The sequence below is a fragment of the Hordeum vulgare genome, chromosome 2H (genome assembly GCF_904849725.1).
Source record: "Hordeum vulgare subsp. vulgare chromosome 2H, MorexV3_pseudomolecules_assembly, whole genome shotgun sequence".
NCBI classification, from domain to species: domain Eukaryota; kingdom Viridiplantae; phylum Streptophyta; class Magnoliopsida; order Poales; family Poaceae; genus Hordeum; species Hordeum vulgare.
In genome coordinates, this window is record NC_058519.1 from 621231135 (window position 1) to 621243861 (window position 12727).

At 45.5% G+C, this 12727-nt stretch overlaps 1 protein-coding gene across 1 annotated transcript; it reads left to right on the forward strand.

The window, feature by feature from the left end:
• Positions 1–8524: 8524 nt before the first annotated feature.
• LOC123427949 (sugar transport protein 5-like) lies at positions 8525–12052 on the forward strand. The gene is made up of 5 exons (XM_045112092.1): positions 8525–8742; positions 8856–9070; positions 10259–10536; positions 10763–11395; positions 11486–12052. The coding sequence occupies exons 3-5, from the start codon at positions 10273–10275 to the stop codon at positions 11780–11782; spliced, it is 1194 nt and encodes a 397-aa protein (XP_044968027.1). The 5' UTR covers positions 8525–8742; positions 8856–9070; positions 10259–10272; the 3' UTR covers positions 11783–12052.
• Positions 12053–12727: the final 675 nt, after the last annotated feature.

The following is a 12727-nucleotide window of genomic DNA, read 5'->3' on the forward strand; positions in this document are numbered from 1 at the left end:
AGTCGAAGGTATGGACTATGGTGAAACTTATGCCCCCGTTGCTAGACTTGAAGCCATTCGCATTCTTCTTGCTTATGCCAATCACCATGATATTACTCTTTACCAAATGGATATCAAAAGTGCCTTTCTAAATGGTGAAATTTAGGAGGAGGTTTATGTCAAACAACCTCCTGGCTTTGTGAACCCCAAGAAACCTAATCATGTTTACAAACTTTGTAAAGCTTTATATGGTCTTAAACAAGCCCTTAGAGCTTGGTAGAAATGCCTAACGAAGTTTCTCATAAAAAAGGGTTTTGAGATTGGTAAAATTAATGCAACCTTATTCATTAAAAGAATTAATGGAGAATTATTTGTGTGCCAAATATATATGGATGATATAATCTTTGGTTCTACTAACCCACATTTTAGTGTGAAATTTGGAAAGTTGATGTGAGAGAAATATGAGATGTCAATGATGTGCAAGCTGAAATTCTTCCTTGGATTGCAAATCAAACAATCGAGAGAAGGTATGTTTATCTGTCAAACCAAGTACACCAAGGAATTAATCAGGAAGTTCAATATGCAAGAGTGCAAAGGTATGAGAACCCCCATGCCTACTAGTGGACATATTGACCTCACTAAGGAAAACAATCTGGTTGATCAAAGAGTTTATCGATCAATGATTGGTTCATTGCTATATCTATGTGCCTCTCATCCTGACATCATGTTAATTGTTTGCATGTGTGCCCGATACCAAGCGGCACCTAAATAGTGTCATCTATTGGTTGTGAAAAGAATCGTGAGATACCTAATACATACACCAAACTTTGGCATATGGTATCCCAAGGGACCTTCTTTTAATCTTGTTGGCTATTCCGATTCGGACTATGCGGGAGACAAGGTTGATAGAAAATCCACCTCGGGTACATATCAATTTCTTGGGAGATCTCTTGTGTCTTGGTCATCCAAGAAACAAAACTCGGTATATTTATCCATTGTCGAAGCTGAATATATATCCGCCGGATCATGTTGTGCGCAATTACTATGGATGACTCAAACTCTTAAGGATTATGGCATTCATGCTAAAAATGTTCCATTGTTGTGTGACAATGAAATAGCTATTAAAATTGCCTATAATACTGTGCAACATTCTCGAACAAAACATATTAAAGTGCGACATCATTTCATTTGTGATCATGTTGGTAAAGGAGATATAGATCTTAAGCATGTTCGTACCGACAAACAATTAGCTGATATCTTTACCAAACAACTTGATGAGAAAAATATTTCTTCATTTGAGGAGTGAGTTGAACATCATTGATGCTTCAAACTTGAGCTAGACTCACTCGAATGCATGCAAGGGCATGAGCTTGATTGACAATTCCTTGATGCTATTGATATGATACTATCTTATATCTTGGAAAACTATGCTCCCTTGTATTGCATCTAATCTTTTGTAGGTACTTGGAAGAAATACACTCCACAAGATTGCTATGAACTCACATCAAAAGCAATCTTGACATGGCCAAGTATCAACAGCCCCTTCTTCGGAGATGAAGGAAGAAGACAACAAAACCATATCCTTGATGATTATATGATAATGAACTCACTCATGTCATTTGGATATATTATGTTATTCCTTGCATGACTAACCATTGTAGGTGAAAAGTGAACCAAAACGACAAGGATAGCTCCCAACTCCCCAACTCAAGATGATCATCATCAACTTTCAGCATACACAACAAGTTCACCTACATGCCACGTCGTCAACATCATTCGAAGGTATGTACTCATATCCTTGATAAAGCTTTGCACCAAGTCATGTGGTAAAGCAACTAAAGTGATATGAATACATTAAAAACTTAAGTGCAAAATGGGTGGCTTAACAATGAGTATGACCTATGACCAAGCATTCTTGCTTGACTCCTCAAGTCAAATACTCTAATATAGGTGACCTAGTCACCGCCCCACATCTAGATGGAGATTCTTATATGGTTCACATTTTTCATTGCATACTTTCTTGGAACCATTCAACTCTCATCTATATGTATGTATATTTAAAAAATAAAATAAAACTTATTATTTGGTGTTGTTTATGTCTTCTTTCACAATTGGTATCTTATAACAATCTTTAGATTATTATCTTCCTACTTTCAGTTTAGGAGTTGATTATCATTGCAACACGGTTTCACCGATCTGGGAAACTCGGTCCAACCGATTTCTCCCACAGGCCTTCTCTCATTCTCGGTTCTACTGAATCACATTGCCTCGGTGATTCCGATATTATCACTGCCTAAGATTTTCAGATATTTTCTGGACTTTTGCCTTAGGGGGAGAAAGATTGTCAATGATCCCAAGTTTCATCACCTTCTAAGATTTTTATTGAACATTTTGAGAAACAAAATCAGTTTAAGCAAAATTTTCTGGGGGGAGAAAACCTCAATGATCCCACAATATAGGAGGGAGAATCATCTAGGATCCCTAACATAGGGGGATGTAGTTCAAGGAACTCTTGTTCATATTAAAGGGGCATAACATTCAATGAAACCTTACCTACTATCTAAGAGGGAGAAAAATTCAAGGAACCCTTATCAAAGAGAGAGGAATCAAGGATCCCTTTATCTCAATGAGCCCTTACCCTCTGACCTTTTTGGAAATTAATGCCAAAGGGGGAGAAATACCAAAGCTTCTAATAAGCCTACACAAAAGGGGAAGAAATATCAGTAAGGGGAGATATATGTTCCTAAAGGAAGGTCCACATAAGGGAGATCTGTCTAAGGGGAGACATATCAAACCTTACACATTAAGGGCGAGAGAGATAAAATTGTTTCAGATATATTTGTTTTTCACCATCTTTTGTTTGAACTTGCCTCACCCTACCTACTCCCAATATCTACATGCTATGATTCAGGGGGAGAGGTAATTTTACATATTCATTCTTAAGGGAGAAAGTTCTAAATTCTCTTGGAGACATATTTATCATCAAATCCTATTTTCAATATGTGCTCCATATCTTGGTATTTTGAAGCTCTTTGCATATTTACAATAGAGTACTCTTGTGTTATCTAACTATTATTTTCCCAAGTGTACTCCTACTGCTAAGACGTTCAAGAACCTCAAGGTAAGTATATGCATCATATCCTTATTCATGATGATCTCTTGTCTTTTGCACATATTGTTTGCAAGAGTGAGTCAAGAACATGGAAGTTCTACATTCGCATATGTTTGATGCATATAGCCAAGATTTATATGGCTTGTCTTGTCCTTCTACCATGTGTGTGCTGAAAGGACGTGGATGTCGCCTAGGGGGGGGGGTGAATAGGCGCTTTAAAATAATTACGGTTTAGGCTTGAACAAATGCGGAATAAAACTAACGGTTAATTTGTCAAGCACAAAACCTAAAACAACTAGGCTCACCTATGTGCACCAACAACTTATGCTAAGCAAGATAAACAACTAAGTGATAGCAAGATATATGACAATAAACTATATGGCTACACAAAGTAAAGTGCATAAATAAAGGGTTTGGGTAAGAGATAAATGAGGCACGCGGAGACGATGATGTATCCCGAAGTTCACACCCTTGCGGATGCTAATCTCCATTGGAGCGGTGTGGAGGCACAATGCTCCCCAAGATGCCACTAAGGCCACCGTAATCTCTTCACGCCCTCGCACAATACAAGATGTCGTGATTCCACTAAGGGACCCTTGAGGGCGGTCACCGAACCCGTACAAATGGTAACCCTTGGGGGCGGTCACCGGTACCCGTACAAATTGCTCGGGGCAATATACACAACCTAATTGAAGACCCCGACGCTTGCCCGGAGCTTTACACAACAATGATTGAGCTCCAAGACACCACCAAGCTTCTAGGACGCCAAAGCATCCACGAAGAACGATCTATAGGGTACTAAGTACCAAAGGGTAATAAGCTTCTCAACTTCTCACTTCCACGTATCACCGTGGAGAACTCAAACCGATGCAACCAATGCAATGACAAGAACACACGAAGTGGTCAAGTCCCTCACACTCAAATCCCTCCACAACAACAAAAGCTATAAAAAATATGAGAGGAAGAACAAGGAGCTCACAAAGAACTCCAAGATCTAGATCCAAGGGGTTCCCCTCACATAGAGGAGAAAGTTATTGGTGGAGATGTGGATCTAGATCTCCTCTCTATTTTCCCTCAAGAACTAGCAAGAATCGTTGGAGGGATTGAGAGTTAGCAAGCTCTAAGAAGGTCAACAATGGAGGAAGAACACGAGTTCAATGGATAGATCAGTCCAAGGGGGAAGAAGACCCCCTTTATATAGTGGGGGAAAGAAACAAACCGTTACCCCCACTTATAGCTCGCGCACAACGGTACTACCGCTGGCGAGGCGCGGTACTACCGCTGCCTCTAGCGGTACTACCGCTGCCCCTAGCGGTACTACCGCTAGGCCACGGTAGTAAAGATATTACTGTCGGGCCTACCACCGCTTTGAAAAGTGTACGCAAAAAGTCTGACGAAGTACAACCGCTCAGAGAGAGGTACTACCATCCCGATGCGGTACTACAGCCCACCCGGAGCGATACTACCGCTAGGCACAAGCGGTACTACCGCTCGGCACTAAAACAGTTATAACTTTCGCATACGAGCTCCGAATCGAGCAAACCCAAGCTTGTTGGATTCAGGACGACAAGAGCTAGCCAAACAGCGAAATCTGAAGACCATGCAGATATGAAAATGCCAATGATATAGAGATGTGAGACCTCTATGAATGAGGAATCGGCAAAAACTCCAACATCGAAAACATCGTAGTAGATGCATATGGACTCCGTTTTCGATGAACTCGAGCTTGTCATGAGGATGACCACAAGCTCTAAAACTAACAAAGAGAAACACCAACCAAGAACCAAGAAGTATGATGCTAGGATGCAAAATGTTTGAGCTCTCAACGAACGAGACGATCAAGCTACTCACTTGAGAGCCCCCCTTGACAGTACGACAATCTATCCTAAAACAGAAAACCTATCAAGGGCAAACATATACCTTGCACCTCGTCCTCTTGAGCTAGATGACGATGATCTTGGCTTCCTCAAGATGGACCACCTTCTTGATTGCGTTGGCTTGATGAAGACTAGTTGATTGCTCCCCCATACACAACATGGGTGAGCCGCTCTTCAGCATATCTTCACAAGTCCATTGCCACCACAATGGACGGCAAGCTTCACGCATGATATCTTCGTGCTGATCCACTTGAACTTGCACACCGCAATCTTGATGATGATCACCACTTGACATTATCCTTCATGGGTTGTATGAGATCTTCCTCTAGACGCAAGCCCATAGAAACACACCTAACCCCACACAGAACTCTCACGAAGACCATGGGTTAGTACACAAACATGTAATGGACAATGCTTACCATACCATGGGATCACTTGATCCCTCCCGGTACATTTTGTATGCTTTGTGTGTTGATCATCTTGATTTACTCTTTGTCTGACGATCTTGATCAACCTTGTGCCTCTATGACCATTCTTTGGATAATACCTTAAATACCACCTTGGTCATCATTTAAACTCCTTGAACCCAACATATGGACTTCAAGAAGTGATTATGGACAAACCCATCATAAAAATATAACTTAAGGCAACCATTAGTCCATAAGGATTGTCATCAATTACCAAAACCACATATGGAGAAATATGCTCTAACATGTGCCCATGCAATCCAAATCAACTATCCTTTAAAAAAGGAATGGCAAGCATTTAGGGGGAGCTTGTACTAGTCATGTATCTTTCAAAGTTGTCATATTCTAATGCCTATCTTTTTTTGAAGCTTTGATTGTATGTTGTCATCAATTACCAAAAAGGGGGAGACTGAAAACACATATGCTCCCTTGGTGGTTTTGATAATTCATGACAACATACATTGTCTCTTGAACTAACGATTTCACCTAGTATATTTCAGGTATAGTACAGAGAGAGCTTTGGCTATAGGATTATGAGGAGAAGCCCATTGATGAAGGAAGGAATATGATTGGCTCAAGCTTCAAGCAAGAAGACTCTACATTTTATATTTGTGAGAAATCACTTTGAGTCCATAGGAAAGCCAATACTTTTAAAAGGGGATGAGGTATTATGATGAATTGGTTGCTCAAGTGCTTAGAGATAGCCACCAAAAATACTCAACCATTCTCCCACAAAATATCTCTGTCCAAACCCAAACCAGCAAAATCGGTGCCACCAACAATTTCCATTCGGCCCAACCGATTTCATACTTAGATAGATCCTATGCCAAACCCACCATCCCGGTACAACCAACATTCCTATCGGTGCCACCAAGATTGGGTGACCAACATTTTGTTGAGATGATTTCAAGTTTTGAAATTTCCGAGTTTGAAATCGGTCTTACCGAGTTTGGAAACCAGTCTAGGTACCTGTATCGGTACCACCGAGAATGTAAAATTTGCCACATTTAGTGCAACTCGGTACCATCGAGATTCATTTCGGTGCCACCGAGTTGGGCAATAATGTTGTAACGGTTGGATTTTGGGGGATGCCTATATATACCCCTCCACCTACCTCTCACTTGTAGAGGAAGCACTCAAAACACACTTACACTTGCCAGATCCATTTTGAGATTAAGAGATTCCAATCCTACCATTTGAAACTTGATCTCTAGCCTGATCAAGTTGCTTCCCACAAGATCAATCTCTCCTAACCCCACCAAATCCGAGAGTGAGTGTTGAGGAGTCTATCTTTTAAAGCACAAGAGCAAGGAGTTCATCGTTCTACCACATATATTACCTTTTGGAGGGTGGTGCCTCCAAGATTGGTTAGGTGTCGCTTGGGAGCCTCCTACTTCGTGTTGTGGAGTTGAACCAAGATGTTTGTAAGGGCAAGTAGATCGCCTACTTCGTGAAGATCTACCGTGAGTGAGACTAGTCTTGTGTGGACGAAAGCCCTGGTGGAATAGTCAAGGCCGCTTCTTCATGGACCCCTTGTGGGTGGAGCCCACGATGGACTCTCGCAGTCGTTACCCTCCGTGGGTTGAAGTCTTCACTAACATGGACGTAAGATAGCACCACCTATTGAAACCATGTCAAAAATCGCCGTGTCAACTTCTTCGCGCTTGATCTTTGTAAACTCTACTCCTTACTACATGTGCAAAGTCTTTACTTTCCGCTGTCATATTTCTTGACTAGCATGTGTAGGGTGCTGTAGACTTGTTAGAATCGCTAAAATCTGTCAACCATTAGATTGGGAAAAGACTAGGATTTTAATTTATACAAGTAGTCTATTCGCCCCCCCCCCCTCTAGACACCTCTTCTATCAATCTCCCAGCATCGTCCGGCACTGCCGTCGACCTCGCGTCTCTACTCCGACACCGGGGAGACCACCTGGCCTTTATTCCCACCCGGCGGCCACCCGTGCCAAGGCGGCCCATCACCGTCGTTATCCGCGCGTGTGCTTGCCCGTTGCCGCCCTGCTCCGAACGGGACTTTACCATATGCACCTGCCCCGTGCGTCTATACGACCGCCCTGCCGTCTGCCTCGCCGGCTCGGATTGCAGCTCTGCCGCCCAGTGGTTATCCCAGCGGCTGCTTCATCCCGCGAACCGCCGCTACATCGCTCCTTCAAGGTGTAGCTTCGCGACACGCGATCCCCGCTACATCGCTCCTTCAAGGTGTAGCTTCGCGACATGCGGTCCCCGCGACCCGCGAGCCGGCGCTACATCGCTTCTCCGGGCTGTATCGTCGTGGCATGCGGTCCCATCGCCGTCTGCCTCGCCGGCTCGGGCCACAGCTCCGCCGCCCAGTGGTTCTCCCCGCGACTGCTTCGACCCGCAAACCGCCGCTACATCGCTTCTCCGGGCTGTAACTTCTTGGCATGCGGTCCCATCGCTGTCCGAGGCCTTTCCCGTGGTTGCACCGACCCGCACTCCGCCCCTTCAGGACGTAGCGCCGTGGCACGCGGTTCACGCTGCTGCCTCCCGAGTTATTCCCGCCTTCACCCCGCCCGCCTGTTGCTGCTGCTGCGTCGCCCCTTCGGACGTAGCCCCGCGCATAATCATGGATGGCACTTTGTATTATTATTTTTTGACGGATTTCTTCAAAAGCTGTCGTGTGTGCGACCAAGGATTGTTTGGCAGGACTCGAAATGGTTTGGGTATGCAGAGGCCGGGACGATGCTTTCTTTTCTAAAAAAAAATAAAGAAATGGTTTGGGTTTCAAAATCAACCAGCTACGACGAGATACGTCCCTAGAGGTCCCCTCCACGGCCCGGGCACGCCTCATGCCCAAAGTCTCGGACGGACGGGACGGTGGCCATTGCCCGGACGTATCTTTCCTACTCCCGCCCGCAGGCCATCACTGCTGACTCTCCCCAGCGCTGCCACGCACACATGCAAACCCACACGTATTCCCGCTGCCAACCGAAGTCCGTTTCATCGCGCGCGCGCACAGGCGCCGTGGCTTCCAGCGGACACGACACACTTTCTGGCGCCCCCATCGAGATCCCGCCCCGCCCCCGGCCCACATCACGCCAGCAGAGTAGTACCCGATGCCCCCCTCCCCCACTACCACCGGGGAGGAAAAACAACACACTCCAGTGACCAGACCTTCTGGTGCGAGATAGCTACGCCTACGCCTGCTCCTCCTCCTCCTCGGTCTCTCCCGCTGTCCACCTCCGATCCCCTCCCCTCCTCCGCCCATTCCCCTCGTTCTCCTCACCGCCTCCGGCCCCGAGGTCCGGCGACAGAGACACGCGGCGCAGGTGAGTATCTTACGTACTTGGATACACGCTTCTTTCCGCCATAGTTTGCTCCTCCTTGTTCTGTATAAAAAGCTCACGCCTGCTGATAACCATCCTCTGCTTCGCTTTGGCAGTCGCGGGCTGGCGTTCAGCTCGCAGGTTCTTGCCCCGGAGCTCGTCCATTCGCGACCTCGCCGCCATCCGGATCGGAGCAGAAGCTCGCCGCCGGCGTCCTCCGCGTCCGTCCGTCCGTCCGCTGGGGGTGGAGCCGGGAGCACAAGTGGGCTGGCGGCTTCGCCGCTGTTGCTTGTTGGTGGCGGTAGCCTCTGGAACACTCTCACTGCAGCAGGTGAGAAGAAGTATTTTTTTTTCTCTCTCTCTATTCTCCTTTATCTTTTCCCTGGCTTTTCCCCTGATGTCATGATCTTGAATGCAACCGCGTAGTGGTAGCCTTTTAGCGGTTCCATATCCTCATATCCCGGCTGCCTTTGCATCAATCTCCACGGAGCTCGTGCCACAAATTATTTTTTCCCAAGAGAAACTCGTGTTAATAACAAAACAAACAAGCTGATAACCAGCCTACAAATCCTGAAATATGAGTCGGAATACTTGATGCAATATATCATGATCGTACACACGTTTTTCAGTTTCTGAAGAAAAAAAACTAGGCTCTGACTGATGCCGAGCTGTGGGGATAGACGGTCAGTACACATCTTTTTTTTCCACGCGTCGTTTTCGCCTCGTACGCCAATTGTTGAACGGGAGAGATACGCACATGGACATGGTTACATCGCTTTCGCAAGCTCGTCTCCAGATCGTTGGGGTGGTCCTAGAAGTAGAAGGAAATAGTTGTTTGGAGTCCGGACTGAAGCCATGTGCTTGTGGTTCTCATCAACTCCGCACCGGTGTCTAGGGGACAAGCGCTGTGCTCAGGCCCATCGATGCAGCTCGGCCACTAGTTTTTTACTTTCCTTTGCGGGGACAAAAACACCCCAGTGGCATTTTATTATGAATCAAATTAGAAATTCACTTCATTTGGACCAGTACTGCAGTACGCCCTCTGTTCATTAATATACGGAGCTCTTTTGCGATGATTGGCGAGTTACGAACTTACGACTTGTAATTTCGTGTAACTCTGTCTGTAATTTTTTCTGACCGTCGGATCTGAAAAATCATTTATAGATATTATTTTTTATAAAAAGGAAAGAAAGGTAAAGTAACTGGTCCCACCAAAATTTTCTATTGGTCCTATTGTTACGTGTAATTTTCCGTAATTTTATTTTCGTCACACCTTGTAACTCCTATTTTTTTTACCGTTGGATTAGTGTGGATGGACGGCATGTAAACTCGCCAATCACCGTAACACTTGTATAATATTCGACGTTTTGGCAGTTAAATTTGAACTGCCAAAACATACGTCTTATATTAATGAACAGAGGTAGTAGTGGTTTCTAGTGTGTCAACTTAAATTAGTAGTTAAATTAAAGGAACTATATTTATCATTTCTCTGAATTTGTTTGCATTTTTTTCTCAAAAGTTGGCGCGGTCAGCATGCAGTCATATTGGGCAGCGCTCTTCCGTAACGCCGCCATGGAAAAGCGGGAGATGCATTCCTTGTGCAGCGATTATGCACATATATTTGACTTGTCACCAGAGAATACAAGCCTGGGCTGCTACATCGCTCCCAATTTGGGGCGCCTGCCTGTCTTGCTAAAACGTTCTGTCCTCCTTACTGGAAGCGCAATTTTGACCATTGCCATCCGCTACAGAGCTCTGCTGGACAGATGGATACTGCAAAAATGCGCCGTCACCCAGGTTAGTAGCTCAATATTGACCAAGAGCTTCTTAATTCACATGCATCAAGACTTCTTAAGTGCTCTATTAGTGCATCACCGCTCCTTTCTATCGATTGATGCACGCAACCTTGTATTGTTGCAAAGTTTCAAGATCCAAACATTTGTTTACTTTCCTTCAAATGAGCATTACATATGTATTTTGTTCATCCCACCTAAATCAGATTTCCGGCTCCCCAATGTGGCAGGGTGCACCTGTTCAGTCCACCATGATGTTGCGATCCTGTTGGCAGGATAGATCCTTGCCTTTGTTTGTTGGCATTGGTGTTCTAATGGCAAGGTTCTGTAGCTACATTACCATTCAGAGTCATAACAATAATCGGCAAGTCATCCACGGCATTGAAGCTAACCTTCAGGGCGATTCTGTCATTGAGAGTAACGAGTTGTGCAATCGGCAATCCGTCCTTCCAAGTTTGCTTGGCAGCAAGCACGATTATGTCCGTTTGCTGCTTCATTTTATTTGTAGCACTGCCATTTTTAAGGCGCCAAAGGTCCTCAGCTTCAAGGGAAGAGGCATACAAAAGAATTATGATATCAATGCACTTTGGAGTATCGTGGCGAGAAATGGACAATATCTCACATATATCGGAGCGTTGGTGACTCTGCAGATATTTCTGCAGATAAACAGAGTGAACACCACCACTTCCCTGCTGCCAATGCTGTTTCAAACAACAAGTTCCAGGAGCAAAGCTGCGGTTTTCAGCAAGATGGTGATAATTCTGATTAACTCATGTGGCATTCTTGGATCCGCCTTCACGACAAAACATCACGGCCGTGCGGCAACATTAACCGTCAGCATTGTTCTAATGGTATTTTGCCAGGTAACTAACTAAAAGGTTCTGCTGGTCCTGTTAATATGTCTCCATTGCAAACTGCTGACATGAATCATTACCGTCAATTTTTGTTGCAAGATGGCGATTCCATCGATCGTCGAATTCCACATGGGGCTTGGCGGTGGAAGCCGAATGCCTCGAATGTACACCACTGCGATGTTCTTGCTCACCTGCGTCGTCTCCTGCGGCCTCAGTTGGTCATGGGGCTCTATGTTCTGGACCATTCCTGGTAAAAAGGTCCACTCGGCTGGTCAGCTTCTGGGCATGGCTCTGAATTTCGCCCTCTGCTTCGCCCAGATGCAGTACTTCCTGATGATGCTGTGGCGGCTGAAGAATGCCATCCTTGCCTACTATGCCATGTGGATTTGGTCATGATTAAATTAGGTTCTGCACATAAACCATGGCCAGGTGATTGTGCCGTGGAGTAGCTTAGTGTATCTACATCTGATGTCATCCTTTTTCTTGGACATATTTTTTGTATAGTTTTTTTCCGGTAAGAACCTTCCCAGATGGTTCTCCTGTTAGCTTGCAGGGGTCGTATCTGTAGTTGGTCACACTGTCTATATATGTAACTAGAAGCATACGCGCGCTTCGCTGTGCTGATCTTCGATGTGGCGATTTTCCCTTACTTATTTTTTTCTTGCATGTCGTTGTTTTCATTTCTCCTTCTGGGTCGCTATTTGCCAGCTAGTTTTTGATGGATTTGCTATTTTGCTAGCTGCGACATGTTGGGACGGTGACGCGAGCATTTGGCTCACCCTGGCGCATTTAGTTATCTTGGTTTTCTTGATTTGTTTTTTTTCTTCAATAAAGGACGTATTTATGATTAGGCTTGGTCATCTTGGGGACTGTTGAGATCCGAAATTTCTGGAGAGGCGAATCTGAGGCGACAGGAGGGGTTGCCATGCGATGGGCTCCCCGCCGGCCGGCAGGGATCTCGGCCTCGTCGGCGGACGCTTCGGCCTCGTCGGCGGACGCTTCTGGGCTCTGCCTAACGACGACGACCTGCAGAACGCACCAGCGGCCTCTCCAACCCCTTCCGACATAGTATGCGAATCCATTCTGGTGGGATACTCGGAGGAGCAGATCGCAGAATCCATAGATGGTTTCGTCCCCAAGTCCGATCCTGCCTGGGAAGGGCTGACTGCTAACGCCGAGGACAGGGTGGAGGTGCTCCGACGGGTCGTGCACCGGCGAACTACGGCGAACGCGATAGGACCATGGAAGGGACCTCTACCGAAGGTACGTCTTCCGGCTCTTACGTTGGCAGATTTCTTTCACTCTTGTAAAGAAGCTCCGGTTAGGAAATCGCGACGATCG

What these genes read in the sequence shown, in the direction of transcription:
- LOC123427949 (XM_045112092.1), top strand. Translation starts at nt 10,273, where the DNA reads ATGCAGTCATATTGGGCAGCGCTCTTCCGTAACGCCGCCATGGAAAAG. An exon ending in AAAAATGCGCCGTCACCCAG is followed by an intron (nt 10,537 to 10,762) that starts GTTAGTAGCTCA and finishes CCAATGTGGCAG; the next exon opens with GGTGCACCTGTTCAGTCCAC. An exon ending in TTCTAATGGTATTTTGCCAG is followed by an intron (nt 11,396 to 11,485) that starts GTAACTAACTAA and finishes TTTTGTTGCAAG; the next exon opens with ATGGCGATTCCATCGATCGT.